General features: G+C 36.3%; 1 protein-coding gene across 5 annotated transcripts in view; it reads left to right on the top strand.

Moving 5' to 3' along the window:
- The window catches only part of ZNF385D (zinc finger protein 385D), an 897,042-nt gene extending 882,419 nt beyond the window's left edge, over positions 1 to 14,623 (top strand). For all 5 annotated transcript variants that reach the window (XM_072792941.1, XM_072792942.1, XM_072792945.1 and 2 more), the window contains 4 exons: positions 1,307 to 1,537; positions 8,406 to 8,584; positions 9,636 to 9,737; positions 11,569 to 14,623. In XM_072792941.1, coding sequence (XP_072649042.1) covers positions 1,307 to 1,537; positions 8,406 to 8,584; positions 9,636 to 9,737; positions 11,569 to 11,802 — 746 coding nt within the window. In that variant the 3' untranslated portion in view covers positions 11,803 to 14,623. The remainder of the gene's footprint in view (positions 1 to 1,306; positions 1,538 to 8,405; positions 8,585 to 9,635; positions 9,738 to 11,568) is intronic.
- Positions 14,624 to 18,212: the final 3,589 nt, after the last annotated feature.

Genomic DNA, 18,212 nt, shown 5'->3' with positions numbered 1-18,212 from the left:
AAAGAAGCCATAACCAATCTCACCTAAACTCCCACCTCTATATCTGGATCAAAGGAGTTATCCAAGTTAAAAGGCATCCTGTAACTGCAATCAACTCTTGAGAGTGTGATCTAACAAGAAGTAAGCACTTATGAAGACAACACTGCATTGCAGGCAGAACACTCTTCCTTATAACAACTGCCTAATTCATTTATTATGAACTTAGTGTGGCATTAGTGACCACAGCAACATCTGGAATGAGAAAAAGTTGCAAGAGCAGCTGTGGCTAGAAAGACAGCCTGAGAATATTTTTGAATAGGAGGTTAAGAACCATCCAGCTGGGAGGCAGAAGTCAGTAATATAAAAGTAGAAAGGATAGGAGCATAGAGCTCCCTTTGCAATTTGTTATTGGATATGGCAAACATCCTAATTGTAATTCGTAATTATCATATTCGGAATGGGAGCTCTGTGTACCCAAGTGAAGTCAGGATAAAGTACTTTTGCTTTATAGGTTGACCTCTCCAGATTTAGAATCAGACTTTGAAGCCAGAAGGGTTGTAGGGTTCCAGTATATCAACACTTGGTCATCAGACTTTTAAAATGATGATGTGACATTAACATGGTGTGACCAGTCTGTGAGTTTCTTGTGGAGTGGCCATTGATGTCTGAATACTGTGTAACAAACTCTCTGAACACAGCCTGGCACAAAACATGCACTTAACAAATATGCCAGACCAGAATTTTTGTACCTGGCATTGAATATACTACTCTTTGTAAATAGAACAACAATTTTCTAAATTGTTGATCTGAACAAACCAATATGTCATCAGGGCTCCATTTTTTCCCCCTTTTTTGCACAAGCAAATACAAAAGGATCAGTACTTATATTTTAATTAAAGAAAAAATATAGAAGGAAAATTGATAAGTAATAAAGAAAAATAAAAAAACAGTGTTTATTTTTAAAAAGTTGTCTGTGTAGAAATATATGTATACAAAGTACAATACATTGTAAAGACTATTCTACTAAAGCCATATGTTAACAAGAGAAATCTGTGGGTATGTTTATTTGTCCCACAGAAGGAAAAAAAAAGTAAGTATATTTGGGTGTATTTTTAAGAATTGTCCACATGTTTTATATCAATATAGGCAACTACAAGTGGCCATCTATGTGAATTTCTTCATGAGATGAATGACTCATAGTCGACAAACAGCAATTGCTGGCTGCTCTTATCATTATTAGCAGAATGTAATATTGGTGATACAATTCCAAATAGGGGAAGATAATACCACTGTTTTTCCCTTTTTTCCTATGCTATTTTGAATGCAGACAGTACCACAGGGACACCAGCAATATCAACGACAACTGTGGAAATTCGCAAAAGCAGTGTTATGACAACTGAGATCACCTCCAAAGTGGAAAAAAGCCCCACGACAGCCACTGGCAATAGCTCATGTCCTTCCACGGAGACTGAGGAAGAAAAAGCAAAACGGCTTCTTTACTGTTCGTTATGCAAGGTTGCTGTCAACTCCGCCTCGCAGCTGGAAGCGCACAACAGTGGTGAGATGCAGTGATTTCTCTTTTGTCTCAACAGCTCTGCAATTATCTTCCTCTAAATGGATTAGATCTTTTGCAGCAGGGGACAAAGGGGTGGTGGAAAACTGGCAATTATTACATGGAATTCATTAACAATTAAAAAACATAAATGACATGCAAAGTGTCATTTACATGGGCTCAAGAGAGGACTTCCAGGGCTCCTGTGCCTCGATGTGTATGTGTTTTTGTCTATGGATGTGTGTCTGTGTATGTGTGTGTGCACGTGTGTTATTAGATATTAGGAGATAAAGTGAAATATAATTCTAAAGTATAAGCTTTGCATTTATTTGATTTTCACACTGCTATGAACTCCCATGCATTTGCTTCTAAATGAAGTTTAGAACTTCAAACTTCTAAAGTTTGGTCAATAACAGCAGCTCTTTCTGCCCTTAGGTCCCTTCCCCATGTTTTAATAAAATGGTCTTTTTGGACCAAAGGAAAAAAAAAAAGTTTGTCAATAATGCAGTTACAAAATTTGCTTCATAACTCCATGTGCTTTTAGCTAAAACCTCTCCATTTTGGTTTTTATGGCAAATGACTTTGAGCTAAATCTTTATCACACTGACAATTGAACTTAAGTGCTTATTATGGGCAACAACTGAGGTATGTTCTCTACAGGTAATATTTTATTTACTCTTTGTGACAACCTAAAGATACTATTCTTGTTATTTGAGGCTCAGACAAGGCATATGACCAACTAAGTGGCTGAGCCTCACTCAGCCACTAAGATTAGTCTAAGATTTAAACTTAGGTCTAACTTTTTTTTTTTTTAGGATTTTATTTATATATTCATGAAAGACACAGAGAGAAAGGCAGAGACATAGGCAGAGGGAGAAGCAGGCTCTGCAGGGAGCCTGATGTGGGACTCGATCTCCAGACCCAGGATCACACCCTGAGCCAAAGGCAGATGCTCAGCCACTGAGCCACCCAGGTGTCCGTAGGTCTCTCTAACTTAAACACTAAATTTGAACATAATCAAAACAGAAAATACTGATAAACCAGGATGAAATGCTTCCCTAATATATTTCAATTTCATCCATCTGCTCTCTACCTATAGGAAGGCATTATATAGATATTATATATCCATACCTATGCCTATCTATCTAGACAAGCATATACAAAGAGTCTGTATCTACATATCTATCAATAAAATCTAGATTATATTTGTATATCGATATAAAGATATATTGACATAGATAATTATACATAGCCTACTTGAGATGTTAGCCGGCCCTTTGGCCCTAGATTAGATTTTCTCTAAAAGGCTGGATTCATTGCCAGGACCCTGTCAGCAATCACAACAGAAACAAAATCATTTGTAAATCATACCCTGGGTTAATATCGCAGCTTTATGTTGGCTGTCATTGGCCAGTCACTATGCTGCACAGTCATGTTCAAATATCGACTTCGATTTTCTAAGGGAATAATTACAGATGGAAAGCAGTTCCTTCAGCACATATCCTCCCCCCTGCATGCAACATTAGTTGTCATCTGGGAGTTCATGAGTTCAGAGGCTGAGGAATACAGAAAAAGACCTGGCCCCAAGTCAGAATCTATACCATGCAGATGTGCCTCATGTTTTACTCATGTAAATACATTATTCAAGGATGCCAGATAATTGAGAGAGCAAAATCATCATTGAAAGTCCATTTATTTCTCAAGAATTCTTGAGCATTCTGCATCATAACAGAGAAATACATTCATTTTGGTGGGGGATCAACTCTGACAAATAAACAAACCATACCCTTTGATGCTGGAGTTAATTTATCAAGGATGTGGATGTCCTTCCTGAATTCCTAACAGAAACATCTGATTAAGAAGCAAAGAATAATCAGTTATTTCATCATATCACATCAGGTCAACATTTTTCATATTCTAATTCTACAATCCTCATCTCTGCTTTGTGTGTTGGAAATGCCCACGAAGCTTTAAAAGACTATTTACCTGTGTCACTTTAATATATAGATGTTCATATAAATATATATATATATGTATATATATATTTCCTATATCCAAGGATTCTAATTTATTATATATTCAGGCCTCGAAGCTATAGTGTTTGGGAAAAGAAATGAAGCAAAACAATAGACCTCACAAGCATTGTGCAGGCAGCGCTGAGAACTGCTGTTATCTGGGAGTTATCTGGCTGTAAATGTGGTGTAGCCTTACATGAATCACTTTATAGGAATGTCCCCTCCAAACCTTCAGCCTCATCAGAGGACTATATACCTACCCCCTCAGCTTAGATTTCTTGATCCCTTCATTTCCCTTCTTAGATCAGAGATCATTTTCCATGGTCCAGTTATGGTGCTTGTTTTAGGCCTCACACTAGATATGTACCAGCCAGTTGAGCCAGAACTGGAAGTGACAAAGGAAGAAGAGAGGATGCATGAATATATTATCTTTAACACCCTTTGCACACCATTTCCAATCTCCAGATTCAGCTCTCTGATTTGTAACTGAAGTGGTGGTGGGAGGCTCGTTGTATCTGGGACATTCTCTAAATGTGGATGGTGAATGCAGTTCATTCCCATATTCAAACAACTGGTCCTTGTCCACTGGTTTCTTCATCTTTCCCTTAGGATCCCATATGGGGAAACCCAGGGAAGGGGAGGGTAAAGGAGAGAGGATCACCCTCTTGTCACAAAAAAAGTAGTCCTTGTAGAATTCATCGTAGGATCAGTGTGGTGTGTTTTAGTTTGGGTTCCATTAGAAGCAGACTCTGTACAAGGATTTAAGAGCAAATAATTTTTAGGGGAGGCCAAGGGCACAAGTTAGGAAGTGGGAAGAGGGAACAGGGAAGGGAAGCAGCCAGTGCAGTGAGCCATCATGAGGCAGTTACCAAGGTAGGCAGCTGGAGCTCACCAAACCAAACTGTGACACTACATGGTTTTACAGTTTTAAACAGACACTTCCAGTGGTCACATAGAATAACAGAAATGAATTAACTCAAATTCTGCCCTTTAATCTTTACAATCACAGTGCTGTCATCTCATTGTTCACTTATGATCTACTGTTTGCATCAAAAATACGGACTTTCATGGGGGTTGAATGCACAAACTGCAGCCTTTGTGAGCTTGAATAATTCCAAATGGACTTGTTAAGGGAACGGGAGCATGTAGCTGAATTCCTGTGTGTCTGTGGCCCACTGTATAACACAGAGGTCTACAAATTAATTTCCATGGAGCATATGATGTTTAGTAGAGGATAAGTAAGACAATGGGCTAATTGAATATATTCTAAATCTCAACAGTAAAAACACTAATGGTTTAGAATATAGACAAATTGTTTTCTACGAAGCAGTCCGTTATCATGGACATCATCAAGACTTGCCAGTTCATGGAGCTGGTGGAAAGCAGACTGTCTTCTTGAGTCCATGTGATTATTTTCTAATTCTCTTTAATGTACCTCCGTATTACCTGCACCCACAGCAGACCACAATCACTGCCTTAGTGCTCCACTGCCTTCACACACACACCCCCACCCACCTCTCTAGTATCACTTTAAAAGAGTTCTCTGCTTTCTTTCAGAGCTAGGTATTAGGAAACCACTGTTAAGATTGGGCTGTTTGTCAGGGAACCAGGTTTGAAGGCCAATTTGATCAGAAACAGATTTTGAGACTATTATAGCTTCCATCAACTACTGCCTCTTGTATGTTACAATAGAATGAGCTAGAAGTGATCAGACCATTTTTACCTCGGATCCACACATAACAATTCTGTGTGAACCTGGGCAAGTCAATTGTCCTCTTTGGACTTCTCACGCTGTCTCTTTCTCTCTCTCTCTAATGGAGATAAATGGCCATATGGCACTTTGTAAAGATGAATTACTATGGCATGATGCTTAGTATGATCACAGTTGCTGCTGGCATTATTTGGGGTTAAATTGTGTTATTTCATTTGTTTTCTCTTTCTATTTTTTCACTAAAGATGCAGTTAATAGATTTATATTCCATAACATTAGAATGCAGGATTTAAATATGGGCATTCCTGCTTTGCATTTATTTTTAGAATTTGAAAAGAGAAGGAATTCTCCTAAGCTTACTAGAATGATTCACAAAACAGTCTAAGAATGTTTTAAACAAATTATGAGGACACACTCTTTTCAAAATATCTGGAAATCCCCTTTTAGTCGTATGTTACAGACACAACACAAAAAAAAGTTTCATCTTTTTCTTCAAAGAAATCCCCCCCAAACATTCTACTAGGTAATGCTTTGCTTAGCTGATTTTGATGATTTTCTCTATATTATTAAAAAAAAACTTTGAAATGTTTTATAGTCAATGCTTATTACTAATTTGGGCAAATTTTTCTGGCAATAACTTGAAGTGGCAACATTTGATAATTTTCACTAAGCTCATTTGAGCTATCTCTAGACAGAATTTATTCTATTCTTCACTAAGTTTTAATATACAGAAAAGGCAGTTCTCAAAGGATAGACTTTACTAACTTTTAAAGTGCTTAGAGGTTTCTAAATTTTTGCTTAAACAAAACCAACACTGTTAAGAAGGAGAAGAGGATTGACTAAATTTTATTGAGCACATGGAAGTGCCAAAAGTAATCCTTAAAACAATAAATGCATTTAATGCAACACTTCAGTAGAGCAGGTAATTTCCTTTTTCACAGCTGAAAACACTGAGGCGCAAAGAAATGTAAACTACACAGCTCATGGAGGCAAACTTTGATTCACACCATTCCAGAGTCTGAGCTCACGGTGCTCTTCACAAATTTGTTCATTGCTTTTTATTAATATCTAATGCTTGAGCTGTATCTACACTGTGTCAGGCACTGAGAATACAGTATAAGCAAAACCCAGGAGTTGCCTTCAGGAAGCCCATGTCTAATCTGTGCTTCTCTGCTCAGGAAGAGAACTGGGTAAAGACTTGCTTAAGACATCTGTTTCACATTTCAAGTAAAACTGCATAGAAGTCAATCCCCTGGGGTCAGTGTTCATGGCCTTATTATTATTAAGGCCCAAAGATTATCTGCCACTCCTATTCAGCATCTTCTAGGATAATGGTAAGACTCCCAGTTACAAAAGGTATTAACCAGAGTGGATCAAGCGTCCCTACAGAAAGTCAGAGTAAGAGTCATTCTCCTACTGACTACTTCCTAGGCATTGATAAGCCAAACTGGCCCAGGAATGCTTTTCAGTTTGATTGAAGAATCTGCTTGGAAAAGAAATATTTTGATAAAATCACCTGTTTAGATAAAGAAGGTTGGATAACCATCCAGACACACACACACACACACACACACAGTGACACAAAGTGTGTGTGTGTGTGTATGTATATGTATGTATAAATGTATATATCTTACTCCCTAGAACATTGTCTTGCCTTACATTGACTTACACCACCTGCAGAGTACGAAGGATGTCTGTTTTACAAGGGGGATGGGCTTGCAAGCTGCGAGAGAAAAAAAACCTACTGCAGGGAGGTACCTCAGTACCCCACCAGCACCTCCGAGCAGTGCTATGGTTCCGTATTTCAAGTCCTCCAGTCTACTGACAAGATGTTGACCTTTTTCTCTTTCCTTAATATGTTGGGATATGAACATTTTCAGAGCTGTACATAAGAATATGACCTTCATATTCTTGGAGTAAGAGAATCTACATTGTAAGAATTTCCTTTTTTTTAACATTGGATTCAGTAAAGTTGCAATCATTCTGAAAGAGAGAACCGTGACTGTAAACCTGTTTTGTGTACTCATCACCTCTTATTTAAGGAGATGGTGATTGGCGCTGACCTAGTGCGCCCCTCAACCTGTTTTCCTCATTAATAGTCAATAGTCTTAGGAGGCCAGTCCAGGAATCTGAAGTTGAGAACCTTATTTTTAATGCTTCCAGAACTGATAACAATTTAATAAAGTCAATTAGGAAAGGGAAACCACTAAAAAAGGATTTAAACAACTAGAATGGCAAAAAGGGCATAAATGGTAACAAGAGAAAATTTCATAGCAAAACCATGTAGCTAAGTGAGAAAAATAAAGAATAGTTATCAACACCAACAAAAAGAAAGTTGTGAGCCATTTTTTGAGAGGAAACCCCCATTCATGAACTCTAATAATTAGAAAAAAATTAAAAAATAGAAAACAATGTTAATAGCTTAAGTTACACTGGTTATGTGTAAGAATAGTCAGAAGATGTTATTGGTTTATTCAAAAAGAAGCTTTTATTTATAGTGTATTTGCTTAACCTTTCACCCCTCATCTTTTTGGTCATTTGTTTTTACATTTGAAAGGACATAACCAATCAGTGTGGGCTTTACTACCCTAATAGGGCTTTTTTTTTTTTTTTTTTTTTTTTTTTTTTTTTTTTTTTTCCAGTAAGATCTTTATACTCTTGCTCTTCCTTTTGGGACCTAAAACACATAGCCAGGAAAGCTTGTTTGTATTCTATTTAGAAAGTGAGTATTTAATTAGTGCCACTTCTATAAACACACCATGTTTAAACTGAAGACATTTGTTACACATCACCTCCAACTATACCTTTAGCAACTAAATCACTCTTCCTCATCTTCTATCATTTCTGTCTTATTAGCATCAAGAGGAAATAAAACTAAGTCACACCCATTTAATTTCACCTTAGGACTCTGGGGTGTAGGTGCTATATTAATGGTGTCGGTTTGTTATACGGGACGTTGTAAAAACATGAGTAGTGTAATGGAAGGTGGTCAGAGCACATTGTCTTCTGAGTGAAGCATATTTCAGTAATAATCCCCGGAAGAAATGCTCTACAACTAGACATCACATTTTATTAATTGTACCATTTCCTAAAGGCATAAACCAGCTAATATTTTTTTTCTTTCTTTTTTTCTAAATATTCCTGGCAGGTACTAAGCACAAAACCATGCTAGAAGCCCGGAATGGAAGCGGGACCATCAAAGCCTTTCCTAGGGCAGGTGTGAAAGGCAAAGGACCAGTTAATAAGGGAAACACAGGTCTGCAAAACAAAACGTTTCACTGTGAAATCTGTGATGTGCACGTCAACTCGGAAACACAGCTTAAACAGGTAGACAGCACATATTCTAGAAATAAAAACAACAGATAGGGGACATCCTTATGAGCACATATGTGTCCTTTCTTTGTTCCCTTTCTTTCCTGTTTTCCTCTCCCATCCATCCATCTATCCACCCATCCACCCATCCATCTATCCACTTACCTTCTCTCCACTGCCCTTATTTATGCATATTTTAGTTTCCAAGGAAATACTAAAATGTAAGATTTTCTAAGTCCTTTCAAAAAATGCCTAAAGTGAATTTGTACTATTCTTATATCTGAAGAGTGGGAGGAAAAGGGGTATTAGATCTTTTCTCTACCAGATCTCCCACTCAAAAGTGTTGATTTTTGTTAAAGGTCAAATTGCAATGTTCCATTTTTACTTATTTAGACTATTTACACATTACAACTAATTTTATACTGTTCTATTCTTTTATTTTATGTACTTTATTACATGGTGTTGTACTGTATTTCTAAATCCTGCAGCCACCTGCTAAAGGGATGACTAATCCTGTTGCATTCACTTTTACTGTGAATAGCCTTCCAAAGAGATCAGTTATATGTTGCCAATTGAAGGCCCAGCCCTCATATTGTGTTGTATTTTATGTGCATATGTGCAATATTGTACTCATTTTATGCACCTTAGTTATTTATCTTTAGACTTTAAGGGGTTGACATTTGGCTGTACAAATGTGAGGATAAATATTAGTATGGAAATATATTCATACCTGCCTGGGCATCTTTGTTTATTTGCACATGAAATTCCTTTAGACATTCTTTTCCTTTGTACACTTTTAAAAAGGAGATCTGTGCAGCGATAAAGAGAAAGGCTCAGAAAAAGAAGAGCCTTCTATTTGTTAAAAATATACTAAAATGGGTAGCATAAAAATATATATCCTCAAGCCATCAGAATCCAAGGACAAAAGTGCATGCTCTTTTGTTTTTATCTTTCTGCAACTTGTATGAAATAATTAATATTCTTCCTCAGGTTAAAACAGTATTTACGAGGGAGGGTTTGGGGATGATTTTTTTTAAAAGATGTCATTTTTAATTGCTTTTAATAGCACATTAGCAGTAGAAGGCACAAAGACAGAGCTGCTGGGAAGCCCCCGAAACCTAAATACAGTCCTTACAACAAACTACAGAAGGCAGCACATCCACTGGGGGTGAGTGTCATCGTTGATTCCCAAACCATAATGATCTTGAATGTCCCACAGTCCACTGACCTTTTATTTTTTTTATTTTTTTGTCAATTACTAAATGAAATCAATGGAAAGTACCTAAGTCATGACAAACAATTGATCGGAAAGTCCAACCCCTACTCCACCAATAGAATTTTAGTTTCATGAGTTTTTTGGGTGGTTTACCACTTTTAGCCACAGTCCAGTACCTTTATCCTTTGGAGTTGGCCTCTGGTTAATGACAGAGCATGGTGAAGAGAGGAAAGCCAAACTCTTGAGTCAGGTAAGTAGTCATGAAATCTGGTCTTGATGTTAGTGGATAATTTTAGGAAAGGTCAGTGAAAAATAAGCTCTCACATGTCCTTTTTAATATCTTCAAGGGACCAAGCATTGGTTTTGTTGATACCCCCAACAGTTTTGGGTTTTGAATAGCACACCCTCAAAGGCATGGCTTATTTTATTTAATTATTCAGCCAAGAATCATGTCGAAGGCCTGGTGAAATTCTTCCTGGGAGATGCGTTCTTCCCATTACCCCAAATATACCTTTTAGATTAGTGAACATATTAGTACTAATGTCCTGACCTGGATTTTTTTTTTTTTTAGGAATTTAGCAGAAACCTGTGAAACCTCCTGATAATCTCAAACTAATATTTATGATCCTGTGGTGTTTTTTATTGTTTGTTTATTTGTTTCCTGATTGTATTGACCATCACTTTCATCAGGGAGACCCAGGGCTCAATGAAAAGTTAAGAACAACTGATCTACAGTATATGCTGAGTTGTGCATTTTGAATTCTGTTTTCTTCAAAATAGATCTTATTAATAATTGGTGCTATTGTGTGCTGCTGGCACATGAAAATATAGTTAAAGGAAAACTGCAATCATCTATTATGAGACTTCAGTAGGAGTTGACCCAATTAATTTAGTAGCATCACCCATTTTTATGCAAATGAAGTCACTCTACTCTTGAACAGAAGCAATTTTAGCTGCATTGAAAGACTGTGAATTCTGCACAGAGCTGATGTTTCAGCACCACTAGTCATAACTTTGAGTGCTATTTCTGACCAGCATAGATGCAGCTTTCAACAATCAAGTGAATGGTTCTTAAATAAACAGGGAAGTCAAATTGTGTTAGTTTTACCATCCAAATCCTCCTCAGGTCTCACTATGTTACTGTTTCCATAAATGGGAACATTCTTTCTGTGAGACCAGCCATCTTACTAATGCTACTAGCCAAGGAATGAACTGGTTTGAGTTGAGAGAATGTTGTTACCATTTGCATAAAGAGGAAGTAGACCATGTCAGATTTGGGGAGAGATAAGTTTCTTCCCTGAAGTGGAATTTGTTATTTTTATTTCTCTTCATCAATACCTTACACCTTGCTGTGCTCCCCAGTTTACACACTTGGATAGTCTAATAGTAGCTGACAGCATTAATAAATCTCTCTTTTAAAGTATCTATTCCATGACAGCTAACATGTGTGTGTAGAGTAAAAATTCCATACTTTTTTTTTTTTTCTCAACATGAATACTTTCCTCAGGAGGTATATTTATGAAGAAAAATAAAATAAGGTTGCCGAGTACTTTTCTAGAGGACTTTTCAATATCCTAGGTTGGTCGTCTTCAAGGGATGTTCTAGCTCTTCCAAAGGAAAGTTGTTCTACACTTTCCATTATTCTTACTGACCCTTCACAAATGTGATTTTATCTTTGTGGTTGTTTCCTGCTGCATTTTGAAAGCTGCCCATCATTTTGGAATCTAAGTGTGATGCCCAAACTCCTGTCCTACTGCTCTTTTCTTTTTTCTCTCCCTTGCAGGTAAAATTAGTATTTTCAAAAGAACCTTCAAAGCCATTGGCTCCGCGAATTCTACCAAATCCACTGGCAGCTGCAGCCGCCGCTGCTGCAGTGGCCGTGAACTCCCCCTTCAGTCTCCGAACTGCTCCAGCGGCCACACTGTTCCAAACCTCCGCGCTCCCTCCAGCACTCCTGAGGCCAGCTCCTGGACCTATCCGGACCGCCCACACTCCTGTGCTGTTTGCTCCTTACTGAATTCCAAATGGGAGTACTTGTACTGCAATAATTTTTCAAAAAACAAAAAACAAAAAACAAAACAAAAGAGAACTATGCAGTGTTTATTTATAGTTTAAAGTCTATCTGAAGAGCCAGGACTTTTGATAGTGAATTGAAAAGATTATTTAAAAAAAAAAAAATGGAGGGAGGTTTTGGGGGCGGGAAGGGAGGGGTGGTATTTTCTCCAAATTAAAGCATTCCTCTTGAACATTGATTGTTTTAGAAGTGATCTCCAGCATTGACTTGTAGTGGTATCTAGAACTTCTGAAGCCTTTGTGACTGTGCTTTTGGGCACCTATTTCCCTCTGCATTGTCTTTCCTGCTTTATGAAACAACTATACATTGTAAGGGCATTAACTGGTTCCAATGTATATATATAAGAATTTACTCTGTAGATTAAGATAATATGAAAAAAAAAAAGAAAAACAAAAAACAAAACAAAAATGAAAAAACAAAAACAAAAAAACAAAAGCAACACTGTGAATAGTAGTACCCGTGCTGGTCCTCTTGCTATGACAGCAATCACTGGGTATTTATCCCAACAAAAGTAGATACAGTAGATGTCTTGTAAAACAATAGTGCTGTGTCTCAATCTATGCCACTAGGTTTTAAAGAATTGCAAAAGGTAGAATGAACAACTATTTCATGCCAGTAAGCAGTCAAAGAATACGCAAACACCGGAGGGTTTAGTGGAGGTCTTTCTGGTCCACGTTCTTCCCCTCCTATACAGTATATGACTTTAAGTTGAGGACAAGAGAGCAGGGCTGAGCATAGAGGTAGGGGAAGATATCATTAAAGGTAATTTCCTACAAAGTACTGTTTCCCCACCCTGAAGCAGTATTTCTGGAAAAAGGGAAGTCTTTGTAATGAAACTATATCTGAAAATAAGTAAACCCATGCATCATGGGTGTTCAGAAAGAAATTAGTACAATTGTTCTATTTCATGGATGAGGAATGATCATAACCTAATATGAGAATGCAAAGTAAAGTTTTTCATGTTAGTACATATCCAAGAAATAAAAACAGAGAATATTGCATCTCTGCAATATCCCTTTTATATCATACCAGTAAGATTGTCTCTTAGGCAAAGGTTTCTGCTTTGAACATGATGATAGATGTTAGCTATTGTTGTGGGCTTTTTCTTGTGTTTTAGATCTCCTACTGACATGATATAAACAATTAATATATATATTTAAATGTTAGTAAAACAAGAAAAAATGAATCCGAGGTGATTGCAGACCAAGGATATAGTGTTGAAAAAAATTCTGGTAAGATGCACTTGACCATCATTTCTCTAGTGGAGTTATGAAATACTGGCAGCCTTTGATAGTCACCATAAGGCTGAAAGGAGTTGATGTTTTACCTTTAAAACAAGATTTATCAGGGGTATATATAAATACATGTATATTGTATATATGTTAGAAAGATTAAGAGAATAACTTATAAAAAGAAAATCTATATAAAATAATTATATAATCATCCCATGTTACATGTTATCATTAAGTTGGTAACAAATGGCATAAAAAATAGCTGTGCCTTTAATTTGTGATAAAGGCTACTTGCTTTTTCCCATAGAAAGCTATCCTATACCTGTCACTATGATGGGATTCAATGCAGCCAATCTGTTGCATTAATAAGAACAAGGACACTCAAACTTAGAACAATGATAAAACATGTACAAATCAACCCTACATGATTTAAGTTTAGAGAAAAACAAATATTTTTGAAAAGGTTTTGTAAAGATTATTTAAATCTATAGGGAAGGGCTTGGTATGGCCTTCCTGAAACTGCTCTTATCTAAATTGTAGTAACCTTTGAGAGGTATAAAGATTCAAGATGAAACCATTTGAGAGATAGGTATTTAGCATTTGTCATTTTATATTTAAGAAACACCCATAGCGTGCTTGGTGCTCAACATTGAACATGGTCTTTGGAGTTCATCTCCACCATCTAGCTATAGACATTTGTCATATAAACATATCTGTAAAGCAATTGGCTTTATATATCTTTTGTTAAACAACAAATTAAGGAGGAAGAAATGAACGAATGAAAAAACAAATCATGGAAAAGGGAAGAGGGTAGGCAGATAGAAAAAAAACGTATTTCATTAGTCTTTGGAAAAAAGAATTTTAAACCATACATCTCTGGTTAAACATGTTGGTTAGTATTAAAATTTGTTTTTTGAGAGTATCTGGTGATTTTACACTTACCAATACCTCTACTCTCTGGTCTTAGTAAGTGTTTCCTTTTTTCACACACAGACTGTGCTGGTTTAACCAGATGGAAAGATGCTCATGAGTGTGTTGTTTGGGGCTCTGTCTGTATCCTGTGTGACCAGCTTCTAACGGATTTGAACTTTAGTTGCTTTTTTCTGCTTTGTCAATATGTTGATCTTTCACTATAAATTAACCTGAATCCTTATCCAACAACCTTTACACCTGATAAAACCTCTTTCTGTTGGAGAACTTAATGTTAATTGATGCAATCTCACTACTATGTGCTTTGCTGTTCTTCCCCATTTTCACCAAAGTGAATTAGCCAGTCCACTAGAAGTCAGGGCCTGTGGGATGCAAAGAGTCCTGGATCACAAGGTGTTACTAACTTTAATGATTTGCTGGGAACAAACAAATCAGCCATATTTTCTCCATCAGCCATATGAGAAAACTCAGAAATACCTAAATCCCTTCTGCCTCACTTCGCTATGGAACCATTTTTGTTTAAATGGTCTCTTAAATTGGAGTTGTAATCATCAGTTGTCTTTTACTCACTACCTAATAAAGGATGAAGCCTAACTCTAGAACTTACAGTGGGTTTTCTGTGAATTGCTTCCCTTCACTCCACATATTTATCAACACCAGATCAACATCTATTACAGTTTAGACTGCTATAAAACTATATCCTTTCCCTTAGGAAACTTTTTTCATGAATAAAGATCAATAATTCAGATTGGTCACCATTGGTGCTCTGAAAATCCCCAAGGGTGGTCTGACTTTATGGTTATGTATCCCTTCCCATGCATCACACCCATGGCAAGGAAGTCATAGAGAAAGCATCTCTGATTTCATTTGAAACAAATATAAATGCATTGCAAGAGCCAAATGTCTCTGGAAAAAGCATTGCTGCACCTCATCCAGATCGTCCAGACAAATGGGAAACAGTCTTGGGAAGGTACTGTATTTCTCTTTTGAGAAAAGATTACATATGACAAATTGCTCCTCTCACTGGTCCCAATCTTTGAAGAGTGGTGTTCTATTCACATAAGCAAACACAATTGGCTTTTGGCATTTTATATCATCACTGCCTCATCCATAATGATTGCAATCTTTAGGTACTATTAGGCTTCCCTTCATCTAGTACAATAATTCACTGCCATTATCATCAGAGCTATAATTTGGGTTTTTTTGAAGGTGCTACATATTTTACTGCCAAAGAACTATTTAACCAAGAGAGTGTTTATACTCACAAATTAAAAGAGCAGGAAATCATAAAACAATTCAAAGAAATAAGTTTTTAAAAATAGGATTATTCAAATTTATTGTGGATGTGCCTATGTAAGTTTCTAAGGCATAGGACCAATGCATAGCAGACATGGCATTAAATTTCACTTAAAATTAAATTTTAAATTAATACTCTACCCCCATACCCATGTAATGTTCAACTTTCTTGAAATCAGATCATAAAGCTAAATGATTCAAGTGGTCTAGATGTCTCCTTCCTTCAAATATTAATTAATGTAGAGAACTACCTTTCTGTACATTAGCATGGATGACTATATTAATAACTATTTGTATACAGGAAAGCAACATAAAGTGGTGGGGAAAACAATGAACTGAAGGAAAACAAAGTCTATTGTAGACTTTGTCTCAGACCGGACCAGCAGGATAATAATTAAATGGTCAACTAATACTTTGTCCTCAATTTCTTCCTCGGTAATATGGCTGAGCTGGTTTACCATTTCTGCATTAAAAGACCACTTCTCCCATCCTGTCAAAAATAAAATTGCTTTCTTATAGTGAACCATATAGCTACTCAAATATTTGTATGTATCCAGAAATGTGTTCTATATTCCTCTCTATCCTGAATATACCACGCTGCAGGTCACTCATCTAATCAATCAGAATGTAGACTTCAACAATCATCAAAGGAGTTGCTAATTCACACAGGACTTTCAATAAAGTCATAAAGGATGGACTGCATCTCTTTTCTCAATCTAGGATATATTTTGAACAGAATAAACTGCAATAAAAGCAATAGAAAGTTGGCAGTGTGAATGTGGAGGGAGCAATAGCTATTTAAATTCCTCATCCTTATTCTTTTTTTGTGCCTTCTCCCTTCAGCAGAAAGGGTCTCCATCACTAATCTGGGTTTACATGTGTTTTAGCTAATGGACACCTTATTAAGACTGCTTCCTCCACAGTCAAAGGATATTCGTGATGCTCTCATTGTTACAGCAAAAAAAATAAATAAATAAAATAAAATATTTGAACTGTATCCTGACAGCGAATATTTTACATATTTTTATTGGTTTTCACTAAAACAGATAGATTTATTTCTAGAGCATCTCTTCTGGTCTTTCTATGCCATGCTTTAATAATGACAGAAGCTACTACCAGAAAGTGAAAGGGATCATTTATCTGGCAAGTCTTCCTTGTCTACTTATGAGTTCTGAGAGTGGTATCAGGGCTTCCAATGAAAGATGGCTATGTTGATATATCATCCTGAGGTGGCCTACAAAGTTGTTACTCTCTGGAATGGTTTATAGCTTACCAGAATTATGAATGGTGATGGAAGGCCAGCTCTGCACTGTATAAACCTCCTGTGTACTGCTCTTTTTAGTAGTCCACGCAGGTTACAAAACATCAGAGTTTGAAGAATTCCCTGGCTTGCACAGGTGTGAAAGGACTAAGAACTATTCAATATGATCATCTTTTTCCTGTTTTCAATGACAGAAAGCCATCCTTCATAAATGGTCAGGTTGATTTTACAAATGGCCAAAATGCATTTCAGGTCAAACCTGATGAATAATATGTACGATCTAAGTGGAGTATCTTAGAGTTCGGTCAAGTTTACTAAGACTATAGAGAATGGGGTCATGTTCTTTTGATGACTGAGAAGTCAACTCTTCCAAAGAGTAGGGCTAAAATAGTTTGTAAACAAAAGAGTCTAACTAAAAATAAGTACTTAAACAGTGACCAAATCTAAGGTTAATATATATATATATAATATATATATATATGAAGTGATAGAGAATACATCCTTTTTCAAAGCCATCGCAATATATTTTTCCCCAGTGATCAAGTTGATTTTATTTTAAGAGAGACTATAATTTCACATTTGGGAATCAATAAATTTAGGGCATTAGAGAGGTTGACATAGAGGTGTTATGCTCTCTACTAACATTATTATGCTAGCAGTTTGAGTTGAATAATGTAACATTTCATACAAGCTACTGACTTTCCATATAGAAGTAGAACCTTTATCAAATCTTCTTTAAATCCGGGTGTATAAGGCATGGTAAAACAGGACTAAAGAATATTATCAAGGAGAGAATCCTTTATTGAGGGCCTACATTACATTTTTCTTCAGGAAACAAAATTTGTAAAGGCATTTGGCTATTTGATTATCTAAATCTAGCAAGATATAAATCCATTGTGAAATGTTGTTATGGCATCTTTAAGCCATGGTAATAGAGTCCAGAATTTTTTTTATTAACTGAAAATAACAATGTGGGTTTTATTGGATACTTGTCAACTCAATTTAAAATATTGAATAATCTCAACATAGGACACAAGGATGAGGCAAGGCTAATATTGGATAAAGACCCTCTACTAAATGCTTTGTGTCTATTATGACTGTGAGTTGATATTATTAGATACACAAAAGAAATAAATGTCTTGAGATTCTGAAAAGTTTAACTTTCATGAAATAGTCAAGAATTTCCTGGGATAACATCTGGTTTTTAAAGTGATTATGGAAAAAAATGTGTGGAAGTGTTAGATATTGAGGAAATCTTTATGTGGAAGGATCTAGGCATAAGATGGATCATCACAGAACAATGGGCATGTTTTCTGGCTTCAACACAAATTTTCTGTGAGGAAACTGGGCCAGTTTACTTGGTATTTTGATTACCCCTCTTCTGGAAAAAAAAAAAAAAAAAAAGGAGCAACAAAGTAAGTACAAAACAAAACAACCCACACAACAACAAAACAAACAAAAAGCACCTGAATTTAGTAAACATAAGTCATTTGCCTCTCAAAACTGGTCCCAAAAACTAAGCTTACTTCCTAGAAATCTCAATAAAGTTGTTTTAAAATACATCTTATACTTACGATGTCCATATTCCTACATATTTTAAGTGAAATTGATCTGATGCCAAACCAATGTCATTT

Source organism: Canis lupus, chromosome 22 (genome assembly GCF_048164855.1).
Source record: "Canis lupus baileyi chromosome 22, mCanLup2.hap1, whole genome shotgun sequence".
NCBI classification, from domain to species: domain Eukaryota; kingdom Metazoa; phylum Chordata; class Mammalia; order Carnivora; family Canidae; genus Canis; species Canis lupus.
This window is presented reverse-complemented; position numbering and strand designations above follow the sequence as displayed.